This window comes from Schistocerca serialis, chromosome 1, assembly GCF_023864345.2.
Source record: "Schistocerca serialis cubense isolate TAMUIC-IGC-003099 chromosome 1, iqSchSeri2.2, whole genome shotgun sequence".
Taxonomy (NCBI): Eukaryota; Metazoa; Arthropoda; class Insecta; order Orthoptera; family Acrididae; genus Schistocerca; species Schistocerca serialis.
This window is the reverse complement of record NC_064638.1, coordinates 908,085,027-908,105,658: the sequence shown is the minus strand read 5'-3', so window position 1 is coordinate 908,105,658 and position 20,632 is coordinate 908,085,027. Positions and strand designations below refer to the sequence as shown.

Sequence of the window (20,632 nt, the reverse complement as noted above, 5' to 3'; positions counted from 1 at the left end):
TTGGACACAGCAAGTACTGCAAGAGGTGAATGAGAAGATACGAATGTAGCACCAGAAAATGTCCCCATACCCCCCAGCTATCACAAGACACTACAGACGCCAGGCACCTTGGAGAAGGAAACTACACCGAAGACTGGCACCTCACATCTGTCTCGAACAACTGGTTCCAGTGGTACAATGCCAGGTTTCAAGAAAGCAGTGGTAATGTGTGCAGGATGATGTTTTAAGATTAACCTGCGATATCGTTAACACTAGGAGGGGAGTCATGTAGCATCTCATTCTGTCCCTGCAAATACTAGTGTACAGTGGTGCATTAACATTCCCTGTAACTAGTATTTGTCATTATAGTTACTCTTTGTCGTTAGTGATATAGACAATTCCATGGCTCTCTTAACAGTCAATTGGTTAACCTTCCACCCTTGCAAGCTATCCTGTATAGAGGTGTTTTATGTGGAAGTAAATGTTCAATTCTACCAGATACCACATATGTATATAACTTTGTGTAATGAATGTGTAATTTCAAAACTGAAACATTCACATGTGGGTGTAATTGTGATAATTATTAGTGTACTTAAGTAGGATATTTTCTTTGTTTTCCTTCCATGTGTAATGATGGAGGGTAAGCCCCTCCAAGGGCACTAAAGAGATCACATAACATAGCCCAACAATTTGGACCTGTGAGAGATGTGGATCAGTTTGCACCTAAGTGTTACAGTTAAAGGTGTATCTGTCATAAATAATTAGTGAAGTGACTGGAAGATAGAAAATTCCTTCAGTTTCCTGTTGTGTCTGTGTACAGCAAAGAGTAAAACATGTTGTCTTTCCAATTTTGTTCTCTCTTGCTACATAATTTCTGATTTTCAGAGACAACAAATTAAAATTAACTGAATTTAAAAAAGAAATTTTAATAAGGAGATATGTTTTCTTATATGGTGTACGATTTTGTTTGGGAATATGTTTTGAGCAGTTTGTATTTTTTTGTATTGTAGGTTTAGGACCAGTTTCAGTAACCTAAAATAATCTTGAATCTGAGTGTGTGATGTGTTTTGCAAACAATTTATAGCTAATTATCTAGACAATGGAATACATACTCAGCTATTTGGCAATATCTATTTACACAACACAGTGTGACGGTGATGTGACAAAGCAGCTAAATTGTTTACATATGTTACATTTACCCCCCCCCCCCCAATCACCAAAATTCTTTTTTTTATTTTTACAAATTTTGATATCTTCAATATTGTCATTTATAATGCATGTGCACAGTACCTTAAAATTTCAATAATTTCACATTTTTTAACATTATTCATATGTAAACATATACCCAGTTACTGTCTTCCTGATAATGTAGATAAAAAGCTATAGAAATAAGTAAAGTATTCATACATTCAGCAAAGAAAATATGTTTGTGACAATTACACTCAATTTCAAGATAACTAATGATTGTAGGTAAAACATTGTTTCTGAAATAGAATAACCAGCATAAGTCAACCAAAAATTATTACTGTATCTGGAAGTTCATTTTGAAGAGATCCATTATTTAGTTGCTCAGAAATGTAATTTTGTAAATTATAATTTGTGAAAAATATGCATGCAAGAACTGACACATTCAACTTATGCTATTGTAAACTTACAAAAGAGGCACTGTTGGTAGCCATTTTAGTTATCTGTGTGGTGAGTTACGGAAAAGGCAACATCTGTGTCCAAAAATATGTACACAATTTAGAACAAAAGTCAGCACATGCACTGCATGCTACATAAATTTTGCATCCGAGAGTTTGTTCCATTATTCAGTGACTGTTTTTAATGATTGATGGTGAATTTGTGATTATTTTCCTTGACAGTGTTTTAAACTTCAACAATGGCTAGTGAAAACTGTACAATAGGATCAAACTATGAACTGTGTTATTTCCAAATGATAATTACTGTGCACATCATGTTTGTACCAATATGACTAACATTTGAAGGATAGTGCTTTAAGAGTTTTATTCAGTGACTTAATTATGTGTGTTTACCACATATGAAGGTCTGTAAATAATTACATCGGTGTTAGGTTACTGCACTCAAACAATATTTCAGGACATCTACGAAGTGCAGTAAGTGGCTTCTCATTTATCTGTACTGTAATTAAAATAGATTACACTCCGATCGGCCACAAACAGTTGTTCATTCAGCATCCACGAGAAATTAACGTGTTTGAACTTCAATTTTTGGTGTGAGCTACATTATTGACAGTAAATTATACCTACCACCAATTTTGATGGAGGCACTGCTACTGAGGATAACTGTGCAGGTAAAAACAGGTAGGCTACCAGTCTCACCCAAGTATATGAACTTTTAAATTGAAGTTTTTAGTACCAATACCATAATTCTATGAAAAGTGTATGAGATTGAACTTTGGCTACAGCTTATATTTGTAACAAACATATTTAAATCATTAGGAAATTCAAAATTACTGTTAAATAATTTACCAGCAAAATGTGATCTTTATTTTTCAAATTTTTTTGTTAAATATACAATGATGTTACTGTATCATATAAATATATGGCTGTGTTTGGAAGACTTGATGAACACAAGCGTTTCATATTCAGTCTACTAAATTACTGACAATGAGGGCTGATTAAGCTAACAATATCTTACTTTCTTTAAAAGAAAAATTATAAAAAGCACAGTCAAAATAAATTCAGTCCTATACAGTGAAACTACATTAAACAAATTAACTCAGCATCATTCAGTATACAACCAATCACTAGAATATGAAATCTAAGTTACAATTAATATACTGACTTCATTAACTTTTTCATGCAGTCTGCATATTATGTGTCAATTCTAACAATTATTTTGATATTTTTCGATAAATACAATACCATAACAGAGAGTAATAAAATCTAGCTATCAGAAGTAATTATAATACTTGGGAGTAAATAAACTTTCTTTACAATACAAGGCATTTATGTATGCTAATTCTCTCTCTCTCTCTCTCTCTCTCTCTCTCTCTCTCTCTCTCTCTCTCTGACAAACAAAACATGACACATGAATTAGTATTGCTGAAACATCAGTATTTTGGAAGACTGCCATTCTTAATATCTATTGGTGACATATATGTATAGTCAAAACAGCTTATTTTCTTCATTTACACATGGGAATGCAAATAATGTGCCAACTGACTGCTCCATGGTAACTAAAAAAAGTTACATTCATTTTGTACTTTTCTCATTCAGCCTTTTCTACTCCTTTCATTATTTTAACTGTTTATATCTCCATAACATCAACATTTGCAGCACCACTGTGAAGTTGGAACAGCTTAATGACACATTCTTGAAACACAGAAGGAAAAGTTATGATATTGATTTTTCCAGCAGTCTGTATTAGATATCATTAGCTGCCAATAAATAATAGAGCTACTGTCTCTAGGATGCTTTACTTGAATGTTTAAGACTAGTAATCAGTTTCATAAACAGGTTACAGAGAAGCAAAAAGTGATGATCTTTATTTCAGAATGTGAACTGTGGCAAGAAAATAAAAAAAAAAAAAAATTTTATCTCAGGATTTTGGGAGTCTCCTATACATTTTTCTTTTGTACTTTTACTTCTTCAATTTTGTTACACAGTTCAGCATTCGGCATTGGACAGACCGTGTGTAATGACAATAGAAAGGTAAAAAATATAAAAGTGGACCAATGGAAGAACACTAATTCATGGGAAATACATGTACAACATACATGAACTAAAGCACAAGATCAGATGCTAAACAAAAAAATGCATTCATCATAAGAATTTTGTGCAACACACAAAATATGAAAAGTACAATGGGAAAAAATAAAACAAAATCAGAAAATGCAAATTACAGTCTTTAAAAGTATTATCAAATGTTACACTATCTTACACCATCTCTGTGGAGACAATCTTCAGGAATACTGGCGACATTTCCAGTTTTTTTTTTTTTTTTTTACATGGCTTTCACTTTTTGTTGCACTGGTTAATCTCTTTGGTGTCTTCAACAACAGACTCTTTGTAAGACTGAACACAACAATCTTGCAGGAGTTAAAATCTCACAATCATAAAAATCAATACAAAAATTTTACAAAACAAAGACATTATTATGCCAACAAAGCAGCAAGTGTAAAACAGTTTAAAAAATTAATATTAAAAATAGTTAAATGTTTGTCGTGCCAGTAAATAAAGCTCTATTAATGTGGTACACATCAACTTCAGTGAATTATTAAAATTTTTACTAATAATATTAGGTAAGTATAAAAAAATAATTTGCAGACATGTTTTTTCTTCTGTTTTCCAAGAAGATAATGTATTACAATTGTTTGCTTCTCTGTGCTGTGTATACAGCTTATTGTTTATGTAAAGAAATTTAAAAATCCAATAAATTTCTGTAGAGAAGTCACACTATTAGGTTTTTAAAATTAGGCCCCAGAACTGATCTCCACAACTGTGTTTATTTAGTTTCACGTAGAACTTGTCGGAATTGGTCCAGAAAAATTTCAGCATGTTGGGTCTGGAATATCAGAGCTGGTCGTATACGAATGCTGTACTCTCCGCATCCCCCAGATTGTATTCCTGTTAAAAAGAAATCATACATTTGAAGATAATAGCAGCTTGTGCTATCAGCGAGCAAGAAGTTCTGATTCTAAGTTAAAAGAAAATTTTCAATCAAGACCCCTAACAGATTATCCTGGTGTTGAAACCAAAGACAACAGATAGATCCAAATTATTAAATTACACATTTAGTAACACATTTGTGCATACAAATACTGAAATAATCACTTCTGGCATTGGAAAATGATTAAGAGAATGTTGATGAATGTGGGCCACACAACAGCATGACCACCATCACCCTTACTGTCAGTATGTCATACTTGTGGGTGGGGGGGATGAAGGCTTTCCCCACAGGCAGAGTTGTGTATAATGTATGATTATTATTATTATTGTTATTATTATGGGTTTAAAGCAATTAAACATCTTGGCTATCAGTCCCTCACTGCACTGGTATGAGAAAAGCAGAATTTACAGCTCCAGGGTTTGTGGCCTTGCTGTCGTGATTGAAAATTTGCATGGCAGCAGCTCAACTCACGTGGCTAAAAGTGAGGTAAAACCCTGGCAGCTAAAACTGTAGATGATGCTGAAGGTTATAGTAAGTAGGGTTGCCAGTCAGTAGAGTTAAAATGGGGTAAGGAATGATTACTGTACTGACTAGATAACTAATTAGCTTAAACGGACAAAATATGTACATAATTTTTTTAAAACACATGACAGTGCAGACATAGAAAGTAGCTGGAGGCTACTCGGGCCATGCACCTCAGCGATATGTGCTACAACCTCCCCCCCCCCCCCCCCCCCCCCCCCCCCCATGCCCCTGCCTAACATTGAGATGCATTAAATTTTGTAATAAAACCCATTTTGTATCAGGAAATGATGTAGGACTTCATTAGCTAATTCTTACTAATAATATTAGGTAAGAATGAAAATCATTTGCAGACATGTTTCTTCTTCTGTTTTCCAAGTTGATAATGTACCTGCTTCTCCTTGCTTTGTGTACAACTTATTTTTTACTTAAAGAAATTTAAAAATGCAATAAATTTCTGCAGAGAATTTACACTGTTAGAAATTTTAAATTAGGTTCCAAAATTGATTTCTGAAACTGGATTTATTTAGTTTCATGTAGAACTTGATGTAATCTAACCAGAAAAATTTCAGCACGGTGGATCTGGAACGTCATAGTACCTGAGATAGGGAGGTAGACAGGATGACTGCTCATCTCACATCAGCCAATAGGATACACAGTGAGAATATGGACTATTGTGAGATGACTAGCACAGCTTCACTGATGGAAGTCCTCTTGGTAAAAGAGGAACTTGTGGGAATATCTGGTGTGGCAAATATGCAATTGGTACTGTACAATGCCGTCTTTCTTGGATGTCTGGAGGGAAGTGTGCCACACCTTGGTGTTCCCCTTGATTAAACTTTGCTTGTTAAGGGTTATGGTAGCCTGCCGCTCCATATCCCATGTTTTCAGACATGGGTGTCACATTTACAATGTCTGTGCCAGTTACTATGAGTTCAAGTTTGTCTCCTGCAGATCTTCTTTAGCTAATTTTTACTTAGAAGGAGAGACAGCATTGGTCGTATTTTTTTGTTTTATTAACCGCAAAATCGATTTTCGGTCACTTAGTGACCATCCTCAGTGCTGTAATATACAATTTAAATTGGTAGGCACTGGTGTCAACAAGCTTAGAGCGATCACATAAACTCGAAAATCGATTTTGAGGTTAATAAAACAAAAAAATACGACCAATGCTGTCTCTCCTTCTAAGTATATCCACTATCTGGTCGTGGTGCACAGGACACTCCATGGAGTCGCCAATCAATAAATTTAGCTAATTTGTCAGCAAGTACATTTCTGCTCCAAATGAACATTACTGCCATTCCAGCACTGAGGAGATCAACTAATAAGTATGGGCTGTTAGTAATCAAAACATTTTTGTGGAAGGACTGAGATATGCATTTTAAACAGCTCATGGAATCACTACAAAAAAGGAGTCCTTTAAGGTGAGTTTTAATTTACTGCAGAGCCCATGATATGGTGAATGATTTGCAGCATATACACTGCATGCACTTGGCACAGAATATTTCATGTGCCCCCTTGCATGTTGCATGTGTCATGGACTTTTGTTCATCCAAGTGGTTGCACATCAAATTTGAGTAGTAGTCGAAAAACAAACAGAATAGGCACCCGAGAATGGTGGGATTGGCATTTTCTTTAGGGCCAAGGAAGAGGTCCATCTGAATCATAAGCACTGTTGCACTCCTTGTGAGTGCCGAGAGGAAACACTGTACCCAGACAAGAGGGAACAGTCTGAGGTCCTTGCATAGAGCTTCCAGTAATATCTCAGGTGGTCTATCCATTTCAGGGTGATCCACAAACTGACTGAATTGTTGGTTGTGGGACACTGTTGAGTGATATGGTTGGGTAGGCATCTGACAGGTTGTGACCGCATCACTCGCCAAGAGTTGCTCAGCCTCAGTGGTGGGATACCAGAAGGATGTCTACAGGGCTCTTAAGGAAAGCTCTATTTGCCAACCACATACCACTGTGGTGAACAGGGTATAACAAGATCAATACTGATGGTGCTGCCAATCTGTAAGCAACACACCCATAGTCCAGGAAGGATCAAATTAAAGCTTTGTAGAATTTCAGAAGTGTGCAATCTGTGCCACAGGAGATTTTGCAGATAAATCTGGGGGTAATATGTTTTCTTATGTAATTTGCTTTCAGCTAGCATACATGGGGTGACCACATTAAATTATTGTCCAATAAAAGGCCTAAAAATTTGAAACTTACGACGACTTTAAATAACTGTTTACTGAGGTGAAGTATCTACATAAGTGCATGACCCAAGTTTTGTGGTAGAAAATTGATATCAATGGTTCAGAGCCCAGTTATGTACTTTCTGTATGGCCCTCTGAAGTTAACAGACTGTGGTGCACAATGATGAAGAGTGGTACACAGGTGAAGGTCCTGCACATACAGTAATGGTATTCATAGAGGGGCAGGTTGGGGGGAGAAATCGACCAAAGCAGTAGAATTCATTTTAAATTCTGATTTTTCTCTCTCATCCCTGTATAGTTTCAGTTTCTGTGAGAATTTTCCTTTTTTTGTCTTCTGCGATAGAAAAGGCCTGTCCTTTTCTATGACACTCAGACTATGGCTCTATCAGCTTGTTGTTGGTGGCAGACTGCTACTCTGTTTTGTCCCGAAAGGGAGGGCACCTTTGCAGGTGTCCTCTGGTGAAGCTGGAAGGAAGAGGATGAGGCATCTCCAGCTGTGCCAAGGAGATGGTCATGAATACTGCCACGTGTCTGGGGATTGAGGGAGCTGATGTCCCCTTTCCAGATTGAAAAACAAGCACTGACATGTGGCGAAGGTCAGGAGTTTCTGTTTGAGACCTCATCATTGTGCTACGCATGGATTTTGGCACAATGTTTGTAAAGTATGACATCATATTGACTAGGTGGAGTCATTCTAACTTTTTTTTTAGCATCTTGATATGACAGACAGTACATTCCTTGAGTTTCTTCTCCTTCTTGAAAACTGAACATGTTGGCGAACAAGGGGCATGGTTATCTGAACAGTTTACAAAAGTAGGGGTTTGTTCGCAAAGATATCCTCATATGTCCTACACACCCCATAAGTAGCGTCATTAATACAGCAGGATGACTGTGTCCAAATGTGTGCAATTGAAACACCACACGAGGAGAGAAAACTATTGCTCAACATCACATTATAAACCATGACCTTGGCTTTCTCAGTTAAAACATGTACATCAAAGGCTAGAATGAAATCTCCAGTGACCAATCTACTATCCTTAGGTACTCTCTGGATGTGATGAACAAAACAGACTCAATGCCACTAAGTTAAGATGCATATCTTCACATGTTTGCAGTGTTAGGTTCCAATGAAATATTACACTTTGAATCCTGCCGAGTTCTTTGAGGAGAGAGAGTAACTGATATATTTGTCAGCTTATCAAAGACCTGAAATGCCTGTGGTTGCTCAGCAAAGTTTCAATCAACAGGGATCTATTTTTCATATTCTCTAGTGCAGCAACTTATTCTCAATATTTTCAATGGAAAACAGTGGATTTGTCATTGCAAAAGTTTCTCCATCTGTTCTGCAGCATACCAAGAACTGGGCGAACTCTCTACCTCCATTTCTTCTTGCCCGACCCTCATCCTATAGCATACCCATAGACAAATGCCATGGGATTGTAACCCTTGGCATTAAGAACTTACTTTCTATCTGCTGAGAAGTCAGTGCTGACACAGCCACTAGTATGGGTGAGTTTGATCCTCTTCATTGCTGATCTTCCATCTTCTTGTTATTCACTGTGATCAGAGGCTCTCCTATGGGCATCATCGTAGCATGACAAAGGCTACCTCACTTAGTAGCCATTGCCTGAAGTGTCAGTGCCTCAGACTGGACAGACACCTATACCTCAGCATACATGGGGAGGTTACAGTTGTGGCATCAGCAGTGCGATCCTTGCATTTTGAGGCTGGTAAAAACTCAGAGGGTACATGATGAACCATCTCCCCCCCCCCACCCCCCCCCCCCCCTCTCTCTCTCTCTCTCTCTCTCTCTCCCCAATGACAGATTGACTACCACAGTGGTTTAAGTAATTAAGACAACAAGGTTTATGGAGAGGTTGTGAAATGAAATAAAATTGATGAAGTGGCTTCATAAAATCAAAATCCTTAATGTAAAAGTTGGTTCAAGTCTCCTTTTAATTACCTCTTGTGACAAGTAAGGAACAACCACAAGTCTGTTCTAGCCCCCCAATACCATTCAGAGTGCTTATAATGCATGAAAGTCCTCCTAACAATTAAATAAAAAAACTGTCATAATGATACACTAAACTAAGACACTGAAAAATCATATAATAAAAATGCTAAACTGACTGCACAAGCTATCCATTCAGATCATGCTGACTTTCCCTGCCCAGCACTTAAGGGGTCAGACCTGACAGTTCACAAAATTTGAAAACCCATGACACACTGGTGTCAGCAACAGTGAGGAAGGTGGGCAGGTCTTCAGCCAAACTGAGGGTTATCTTTATGTCTGCATAGTATAATACATGTAACCACAACATGCTGGTCTGAACATGGCACACCCAGAAACTTCACGGAGGGATGGATCGACTAGGAGAAAACCCTGGGTTAATGGGCAATATCCTATACACAGTTTTGTGAGCACGTCAGTGTGGTTGTCATGAAGTCCACCATACCAGCATCGTTGATTTCACTGGCTGCAGTTTGTTGTTTGCCACTGACACATGATCTTTCTGTCCGACAATGAGATGGAGATAAGCAATAGGACAGCACATCGACATACACCACCACAGTTACACACTTCTCTGGCTGCTTTGTCATTTCCCTATGTCTCAATGTGTCCAGTATTCAGCACAAGTATGTGTTGATCCATAAACCACAACACCATAAGCTAATTGTGACCTGACAAATGCCCTATAAAACATCATCAGGAGACAGGACCCGTCAATTCCCAACACCTTTCTGCTGAGGAATTTCAAAATATTCAATGATTTGATGCTCTTTGTATGCAGGTCTTTCAGGTGCAGAAGTTAATATTGTGTCAAATAGTAGGCTACAAAAGTGCTCATTGTCCTTAAAATTTAAAAAAAAAATGTTCCCCATCATGGTTCTGGTTGGTTAAAACTTCAATAAGCACAGATAAAAATCAACAGAGATAGTCATTTCTAGTGACAACCCAAAAACCAGTTTTATTGGCTGTAGCGGGACTTTGAATTTCGCCGCGCTACACTCGTTCCCTCAGATAAAAATATCCTGTCGCAGTGGTATGAGCGCTCGACGGCAGAGAAAATACCAAAATTGTAACCTTTTTTGTTTTCTATCCGTTTTCCATTGTCTCTTGATAGCCGTAGCTTAAGGCAGGCGCGATCGGATGCTGACGTAAAAACTTAATGGCTAATCTTGATCTGATTGTAATGTGTAGACATTGTGGAAGTTATTAAGAAATTCGGTGGATGGAAGTAGCAAAGTGAATTAAATTGCATACAGTATCAAGATGATTTTAATTGGTATAAATTAGTGATCCCTGGACTATTGCAAGATTTCGGAGCAGATTTTTTCACGCTGAAATGAAGGAGATTTTTGAAGACATGGACGCCGCCCGAAAGAAGATAAGTTAATCTGGTAAAGGATGATCTCTCGTCTACGCCACTTCCCCCTGTCAGTTACATTCTGTTATTCTCTGTTTCTTTTCAATAACTTTTGTAGTGAAAATTGGTTTAACTTTTGCTCAAAAACGCCACAAGGACCACCCCAACAATAGCTTTTCCGAATAACAAAGTCCGATAGCTTTTCTGTAATACAAAGTCCGATTTGCTTTTCATTCTTTCCCTTTTTCACGGTCTCTCTTCTCCCATTTTTTTTTATTAACCACTACATGGCCCAACTTTTCAGTCTCATGATAGTCAACTGTAGCTGCCTCATTGCCTTCTTAAGACTGGAGAAAGAGCAGAAGATTGGACAGTCATCCACAAACAAAGAATTTTTAACAGAACTTGTGACTGCTGTGGAGAGGCCACTGATAGTCACTGCAAACAATTTGAATTGAGCACTCTGCTTTGAGGGATCCCATTCTTCTGAAAAAAGTGGCCAGAGAAGCTATCACCAATGCAATATGAAAAGCATTGAACAAGGCAGGAAGGACTGAACAAGAAGTGACAGACACCCATGCAGTCCCCATTATGAAGTTGGCCAAGGATGTTGTACCTCAAAGAGGTGGTGTACATCTTTTCAAGGTCAAAAAAACACAGACTATGGGTAAATGGTTTCAGCATGAAACACACTACTATGTCACAGTCTCCAGTAGAATTAAGCCCCACAGCAAATTGTGTGCACTGAAGTCATCCACTCCTCCTCACAGGTGGGGAAATGCCTGGAAAAACTGTCAGTTCACCTGCATCCAGCAGTGGAAGATGTAAGAAACCCACTGTTATGTTAGTAGGCATGAGAACTTCCACTGCAACTGTTTGAATGGTCATGACATGAATGACAGGAGAGGATTGGTATCTCTCATTGACAAAAACAGCCACCCCACTCTTAGCCCTATTTAGTAACATTGTCCTCCCTGTAGGGGTAGCAACCCCATAATGCAGATGTGTTGGTGACTTTAAAATGAGTTTACTGCAAACAGATGCAGAAACAGTCTCTCCTGAATCATGGGGTACAGTTTTCCAAATGCTACGATAATTATGGAAACTGAAGAAATGCATTAAAATCTGTACTGTGGGTGGGTTAGAGCACACTCGTATAGACAGGTGTGGTCTTCTGTCAGACATGTGCAACAGAACAGTCATCATTCACGATGAAGCAGCTAGTGCAGTTGTAGTTTGATAGAATAAACATAAACCATCAGAACAGTAGAATAAAGAAACAATTCCATCACAAGTGCAGAAGTATTAATAATAATAATAATAATAATAATAATGGCAATGCCACTGCACATCAGATGTGCATGTTGTGACTAGAGTCTCATGTTTGTGCACACAAAGACCAGTAAGTCTGCAGTTACTATCCATTCTGCATGCTACATGTACTGTTGTGCGACATGAATCTGTGGAACATTATTGACATTCTCATCAAACTGTTGCATAGTGTCCTGTGTACGTACAACAGAAATAACTAAAGGCAAGAGAAAGTGTGCACCATTCCTACTGGACATAAGTGATCAATGGAATGCATCAAATGCCATCAAAGAGGAAACATTAGATATTGATGAGCGAACAGGTGGAGCAGGATCTTTTGTTTGTGACCAAGTGAATGGACTAGAGTCAATGCCTTCAATATCACCACCAGAAGGGTCCTCAAGGAATAGAAGTTATGAAATATCAAAGAAGGAGAAAAGGGTAACATTCCTACTGGACATAATTGATCAATGGAATGCATCAAATGCCATCGAAGAGGAAACTTTAGATATTGATGAGCGAACAGGTGGAGCAGGATCTTTTGTTTGTGACCAAGTGAATGGACTAGAGTCAATGCCTTCAATATCACCACCAGAAGGGTCCTCAAGCAATAGAAGTTATGAAATATCACAGAAGGAGAAAAGGGTAACATTTTATTCAAGAAAGGAGAAAGTCAAAATGATCAAATATTGCCTCAACATCAAAAAACAGTCAAAGCTGACTCAAAAATTTGCACAGGACATGATGCCTGCAATGAGAAATAGATTTTGCACTAGATGTCCTGCACGGTGTATGTTGTATGAATGGAAACAGTGGGGAATTGGAGAACTGTCTGTGATGGAGAAGTACAAACCTACTACAATGCATATGACTGAAACCTTGAACACAGTCACCAGAAATGTCTATGTCTACACAATGTAGACATCAAAATGTGGGCAAAAAAAAAAAAAATTCCCAAGATTTGATGCCAGTGACAGATGGGTCCCCGGCTGGAAGCATAAAAACAACACTGTAAGCTGTGAAGTCTAATCAGTGAAAATTTACTGTAACAGAAACAACATCCAAAAAATGGTAGAGGACTGGCAACAAGCAACTCGTACATTCATGACAGCCTACACAGACACAGATATCTGCAATCTTGATGAAAGTGGATTCAACAAGGAGATGACTGAGATACAGTCTTGTAACTAGAGGTTATAAAGATATTGTAGGAGTTACACAGTCTGCTCATGCGACAACCCATATATACACGGTTATTCCATTGCTTTCACAGATGGGCAAACTTGCCCCAAAGCTGTTTGTTGTCCTTCAGGAGCCTTGTCCTCTGACTACTCCTACATGTCAGTCCATATTCCCAGAACCAAATTTAATCATCCACTCTCATTTTTCCGGCACAGTGACCAAAGAACTGTTCAGGACATTTCTACAAGAAGCAGTTGTAGAACGAATCAGTGGAGAGAAACTTCTGCTAATACTGGATTCTTACAGGCCCCACAAAGACTAGTGTTCTTTGTGGCCTGCATGTACAAGTAACCTACCAAAAGACCAAATCACAATTCACACAATTCCATCAAACACAATCTCCATTTATCAACTACTTGGTCTTCATTTCTTCAGAATGTAGATGCATACGATTCATAAAATGGCCAATACCACTCAAGATTCTTTGGAAGAGATTACTCTGCAACAACAGAGTAATCTTCTTAAGCTACAGTCCCTCACATACCATCAGTTGTGCTCCCCAAGTTTCTATAATTTTACCACCACGAGTGGTAATGGCTAAACTCTTTGTCAAAATGTCAAAGAATACGGATTCATCAAAGTTTCAGACCCAAGCTTTCATGCTACAATCTACAGTGTGGATGCGCAAATGTGCGATTCATCAAATGTGCCTGGTGTACGAACATGATTTGATTCACACACTTCTTTGTATGCAACCATTATTGTGAAGCCTTAGTTCCTGAATGAATGACACTGTGTGTGTGTGTGTGTGTGTGTGTGTGTGTGTGTGTGTGTCATACTTATTATTGATCTTATTATTACTACAGTTAGTTTTATCAAGCATATTATTATTATTATTATTATTATTATTATTATTATTATTATTATTATTTCTTTCTCCCTCAGACGTTATGTCTGGTTAGAAATGGAAAGTGACGCAGACCTTGATCAAGCGTGACTTCCTTTTAACTGTACGGTATATGTTACATTGCATTTAGGAACTTTCGGGTAATTGAACATGTATCAATAATTACAGATTTCTGTAGTTGTATATATACGTTTGGATGTAGCTGTATTGCGTTGATGTACTGGTGGATATTGTGTGGTATGACTCCTGTAGTTGATAGTATAATTGGTATAATGTCAACTTTATCCTGATGCCACATGTCCTTGACTTCTTCAGCCAGTTGGATGTTTTCACATGTTTTCTTCTGTATATTTGCTGTATTGGGTATGGATATTTTGATTAGTTGTGTTAATTTCTTCTTTTTATTGGTGAGTATGATGTCATGTTTGTTATGTGGTGGTGTTTTATCTGTTATAATGGTTCTGTTCCAGTATAATTTGTATTCATCATTCTCCAGTACATTTTGTGGTGCATGCTTGTATGTGGGAACGTGTTGTTTTATTAGTTTATGTTTTATGGCAAGTAGTTGATGTATTATTTTTGCTACATTGTCATGTCTTCTGGGGTACTCTGTATTTGCTAGTATTGTACATCCGCTTGTGATGTGATCTACTGTTTCTATTTGTTGTTTGCAAAGTCTGTATTTATCTGTTGTGGTATTGGGATCTTTAATAATATGCTTGCTGTAATATCTGGTGTTTATTGTTTGATCCTGTATTGCAATCATGAATCCTTCTGTCTCACTGTATATATTGCCTTTTCTTAGCCATGTGTTGGATGCATCTTGTTGTTATTGTTATTATTATTATTATTATTACTTCCGCATGTGTGATGCAATTTTTTCTTTGTTTTTCTGCACTGATTGTATATTCTGTGAAACTAAGTTTACCACTTTCAAAGAAGCTAAGAGAAAGCAGGCTGCCAAGAGAACATTGCTATAAACTCCAAATATCTTCTGGTAAACCTTCCGGGATGTAAGGTCGTGGTCCATGAAACTCTTCAGCTCCTAGCGTTTCGTCCAGAGCTGTGCTGGACATCTTCAGAGGGGTGTTTCTCCTCCGGTGAGTCTTGCCGACTGACGGGTCGGATGTCTGAGAGCGGCTTATATATCGTAGAAAGTGGATGTGACCAGAGTTACACGTGATATGCAGAGATAATCTTTGTCAGAGATAAAACTTAACTATCGATCGTAATCTCGTCACGGATAAAACTGTCTAGCAATTCTATAGTGCTACTGTCCAAATACCACTAAGTTTCATGGTCTCTTCTTTCCGATTAAAATTATCCCTATGTTTATACATTTCAATTGCTTCTCTACAAAGCCGTGGGTAATAGTTCGTCGTCGTAGATAAAATTTTTGTTTCAGAAAACTTCACTTGATTTCCTGGCTGAAAAGCGTGTTCTGCTACAGCCGATTTATCTGTTTTTCCTAATTGGCAAAGACTTCTGTCTTCTTTTAACCGTGTATTTACGCTTTTCAGCCAGGAAATCGTCAAGTGAAGTTTTCCTAAACAAAAATTTTATCTACGACGACGAACTATTACCCTCAGCTTTGTAGAGAAGCAATTGAAATATATAAACATAGGGATACTTTTAATCGGAAAGAAGAGACCATGAAACTTAGTGATATTTGGACAGTAGCACTATAGAATTGCTAGACAGTTTTATCCGTGACGAGATTACGATCGATAGTTAAGTTTTATCTCTGACAAAGATTATCTCTGCATATCACATGTAACTGGTCACGCCCACTTTCTACGATATATAAGCCGCTCTCAGACGTCTGACCCGTCAGTCGGCAAGACTCACCAGAGGAGAAACACCCCTCTGAAGATGTCCAGCGCAGCTCTGGACGAAACGTTAGGAGCTGAAGAGTTTCATGGACCATGACCTTACATCCCGGAAGGTTTACCAGAAGATATGTCATCCGGTCGTGAAAGCTTCCATACTATGAAAAACTCCAAATAGTCCTGGTTTGAACTGAGGTTCCTTGGTATGATGATCTAACTTCCACGTGGAATCTCTGAGTACTGGTGACTCAGTTATGCTTTTCCTGTGCTCAATAGTTCTGGCGTTACTTTTAGTTAACATTTACACCAATTCTGCTGGATGATAGCACATAGTACAAACTAAATCAGAGTTTTGGTTGATACTCTATTGACATACAACATTTTGTACCACTCTGAGCATCTGACATCTGGAGGTTTGGGTGTTAGTGGGCCTCTGATGCTGTGCTGTAGGATGTGGCTGATGTTCAAAGTCCTTAACTGATGACTTCTGAATGATTTCAAGGTCAAGTGCAGTTTTCCTCCTGCAGGTACACTGACATGTTCATGTGTCTGTACTTGATTCTGAGGTGTCTGTGCAGATGCATCACTTTCAGCGACTGACTTCTTAAAGATGGGGACAGCCCTCTCTTCTCTAAGTTGTGAGACACTGTTCATCAGGTCCCTCCACTGAGGCCTGTCCATCTTGGATAGCCCTGCTACCACTGGAATAGCCCTCAGTGTCATTGACGTGTGCAGACACTCCAGTCCGGTGCTGAAGGTGCCTACAATTAAGTAGTGTCCACTGGGAGGGAATTACGACAACTCAAAGTGAATACTAAGAGCACTGAAGAAATTCCAACTAGATTGAGATTTACACTTAGGACACTGTATAATGATCCCCTTTCTTAGCCTGCATTTATCAGTAATTCATGCAAATAGAAAAGATAAAGAGATTGTATGCACAGAACTACAGACCAGTATCCTTAATATCAAACTGTTGCAGAATCCCAGAGGACTTCTATGTTTTAATGTTCTGACACTTCTAAAAGATAAAAGCCTCTCTAAGAACTTGCACAATAAGTAAATATTTTTAAGCCAGGTGTTGAGCTCAGTGAAGTCACCTGTGATTTAAGATCTCTGAGGGAAATTCTGCTTCAAGGTGATGTTATTGTTATAATAATAATAATAATAATAATAATAATAATAATAATAATATTGCATTTAGGAACTTTCGGGTAATTGAACATGTATCAATAATTACAGATTTCTGTAGTTGTACATATAAGTTTGGATGTAGCTGTATTGCATTGAGGTACTGGTGGATATTGTGTGGTATGACTCCTGTAGTTGATAGTATAATTGGTATAATGTCAACTTTATCCTGATGCCACATGTCCTTGACTTCCTCAGCCAGTTGGATGTATTTTTCAATTTTTTCTCCTGTTTTCTTTTGTATATTTGTTGTATTGGGTATGGATATTTCGATTAGTTGTGTTAATTTCTTCTTTTTATTGGTGAGTATGATGTCAGGTTTGTTATGTGGTGGTGTTTTATCTGTTATAATGGTTCTGTTCCAGTATAATTTGAATTCATAATTCTCCAGTACACTTTGTGGTGCATACTTGTATGTGGGAACGTGTTGTTTTATAAGTTTATGTTGTAAGGCAAGCTGTTGATGTATTATTTTTGTTACATTGTCATGTCTTCTGGGGTATTCTGTATTTGCTAGTATTGTACATCCGCTTGTGATGTGATCTACTGTTTCTATTTGTTGTTTGCAAAGTCTGCATTTATCTGTTGTGGTATTGGGATCTTTAATGATATGCTTGCTGTAATATCTGGTGTTTATTGTTTGATCCTGTATTGCAATCATGAATCCTTCTGTCTCACTGTATATATTGCCTTTTCTTAGCCATGTGTTGGCTGCATCTTGATCGATGTGTGGCTGTGTTAGATGATACAGGTGCTTGCCATGTAGTGTTTTCTTTTTCCAATTTACTTTCTTCGTATCTGTTGATGTTATGTGATCTAAAGGATTGTAGAGGTGGTTATGAAATTGCAGTGGTGTAACCGATGTATTTATATGAGTGATTGCTTTGTGTATTTTGCTAGTTTCTGCTCGTTCTAGAAAGAATTTTCTTAAATTGTCTACCTATCCATAATGTAGGTTTTTTATTTCATAAATCCCCTTCCTCCTTCCTTTCTGCTTAATGTGAATCTTTCTGTTGCTGAATGTATGTGATGTATTCTATATTTGTGGCATTGTGATCGTGTAAGTGTATTGAGTGCTTCTAGGTCTGTGTTACTCCATTTCACTACTCCAAATGAGTAGGTCAATATTGGAATAGTGTAAGTATTTATAGCTTTTGTCTTGTTTCTTGCTGTCAATTCTGTTTTCAGTATTTTTGTTAGTCTTTGTCTATATTTTTCTTTTAGTTCTTCTTTAATATTTGTATTATCTATTCCTATTTTTTGTCTGTATCCTAGATATTTATAGGCATCTGTTTTTTCCATCGCTTCTATGCAGTTGCTGTAGTTATCCAATATGTAATCTTCTTGTTTAGTGTGTTTTCCTTGACAATGCTATTTTTCTTACATTTGTCTGTTCCAAAAGCCATATTTATATCATTGCTGAATATTTCTGTTATCTTTAGTAATTGGTTGAGTTGTTGATTTGTTGCTGCCAGTAGTTTTAGATCATCCATGTATAGCAAATGTGTGATTTTGTGTGGGTATGTTCCAGTAATATTGTATCCATAATTTGTATTATTTAGCATGTTGGATAGTGGGTTCAGAGCAAGGCAGAACCAGAAAGGACTTAATGAGTCTCCTTGGTATATTCCACGCTTAATCTGTATTGGCTGTGATGTGATATTATTTGAATTTGTTTGGATATTAAGTGTGGTTTTCCAATTTTTCATTACTATGTTTAGGAACTGTATCAATTTAGGATCTACTTTGTATATTTCCAATATTTGTAGTAACCATGAGTGGGGTACACTATCAAAAGCTTTTTGGTAATCAATGTATGTGTAGTGCAGCAACCTTTGTCTAGTTTTAGCTTGATATGTCACCTCTGCATCTATTATCAGTTGCTCTTTACATCCTCGTGCTCCTTTGCAACAGCCTTTTTGTTCTTCATTCATAATTTTGTTCTGTGTTGTAGGTGTCATTAATTTCTGTGTAATGACTGAAGTTAATATTTTGTATATTGTTGGTAGGCATGTTATGGGGCGATATTTAGCTGGGTTTGCTGTGTCTGCTTGATCTTTAGGTATCAGATAAGTTATTCCTTGTGTAAGTGTATCAGGGAATGTGTATGGGTCTGCAATGTAACTGTTAAATAATTTAGTTAGATGTGAATGTGTTGAAGTGAACTTCTTTAGCCAGAAATTTGCTATTTTATCTTTTCCAGGGGCTTTCCAATTGTGAGTAGAATTAATTGCTTGCGTGACTTCATGTTGCAAAATTATCACTTCAGGCATTTGTGGTATCATCTTGTATGTGTCTGTTTCTGCTTGTATCCACCGTGCATGCCTGTTATGTTGTACCGGGTTTGACCATATGTTGCTCCAGAAGTGTTCCATGTCTGTTATGTTTGGTGGATTGTTTATTTTAATGTGTGTGTTATCTATTGTCTGGTAAAATTTCTTTTGGTTTGTGTTGAACGTTTGGTTTTGTTTCCTTCTATTTTCACTTTTTTTGTATCTTCTAAGTCGTTTGGCCAACGCTTGTAATTTCTGCTTCTTTTCATCTAATTGCTCTATCGCTCTTTGTTGTGAGATTTTACCTAACCTTTTTCGTTTTTTTTTTCTGACATTTCATTTCTTATAAATTGTGTTAGCTGTCCGATGTCTTTTCTCAGTTTTTCTATTCTGATCTGTAGCCTGTGTTGCCATGCTGGTTTTGTGGGTTTCTTCTGTGTGTTGGTTGGTTCTGATCTCTGCCTAGTGTGTATATTTAGTGTAGTGAGTGCTCCTATATAAACCAGTAGTTGTAACTCTTCCATAGTTGTGTTTTCATTTATTTTGTTGTGTATGATTGTGTTGATAGTTTTTATTGTTGTTTCGACTTGTGGGTTATTTGGCGGTCTATGCAAGAATGGTCTAATGTCTGTATTTGTGTCTTTGTATTCTATATATGTCAGCTGAAATTTTTCTTCTATATCTAACATGTGTGTCACTTCGTGTTCTATTTGTGCTTGTTCTGGTGGCTGTCTTAAGATTTCGTTTTGCTCTGATTGTTTAATTGGTGCGTGTTGTTCTTTGTTTGTTTGCTCTGGGATGATTGAGTCCGTTACTGTATTTTCTTCTTCTTCTGACTGCACATTATCTTGTTCCAGTATTTGTTGTACTTGTTGTTTGATGTGTTCTCATTCTGACTGGGGTATCCTGTTATTTTTGATTATTACACGGATCTGATCAGCTAGTCGTTCTTCTGTTAAAAATTTTAATTCTGGGTATCTGGTAATAAATGTTGTGTATACTTGTGATCTGTATCCAGTTGTGTTGGTTCCTAGGTTTGTTGCTTGGTAATAACAGAACATGAGGTGTCAATTAACTTCACCTGACCATCTCATCCTCTGTCTTTGTTTTCCTTCTAGGGTGGTTGCAGGAAGCATATCCTGCAAAACACCTCTATTTGGATTTAAATCATTTTCCAGTTGGCTAGCAGTGTCATTACCATTGTGGGTGGGCATAGGGTTCAAGCGTCGTC

The 20,632-nt window shown here is 37.4% G+C and overlaps 1 protein-coding gene across 1 annotated transcript in view; it reads right to left on the bottom strand.

Moving 5' to 3' along the window:
• Window positions 1-2,466: 2,466 nt before the first annotated feature.
• The window catches only part of LOC126411964 (4-aminobutyrate aminotransferase, mitochondrial), a 101,926-nt gene continuing 83,760 nt past the window's right edge, over window positions 2,467-20,632 (bottom strand). The window contains exon 10 of the mRNA XM_050081405.1: window positions 2,467-4,571. Coding sequence (XP_049937362.1) covers window positions 4,450-4,571 — 122 coding nt within the window. The 3' untranslated portion in view covers window positions 2,467-4,449. The remainder of the gene's footprint in view (window positions 4,572-20,632) is intronic.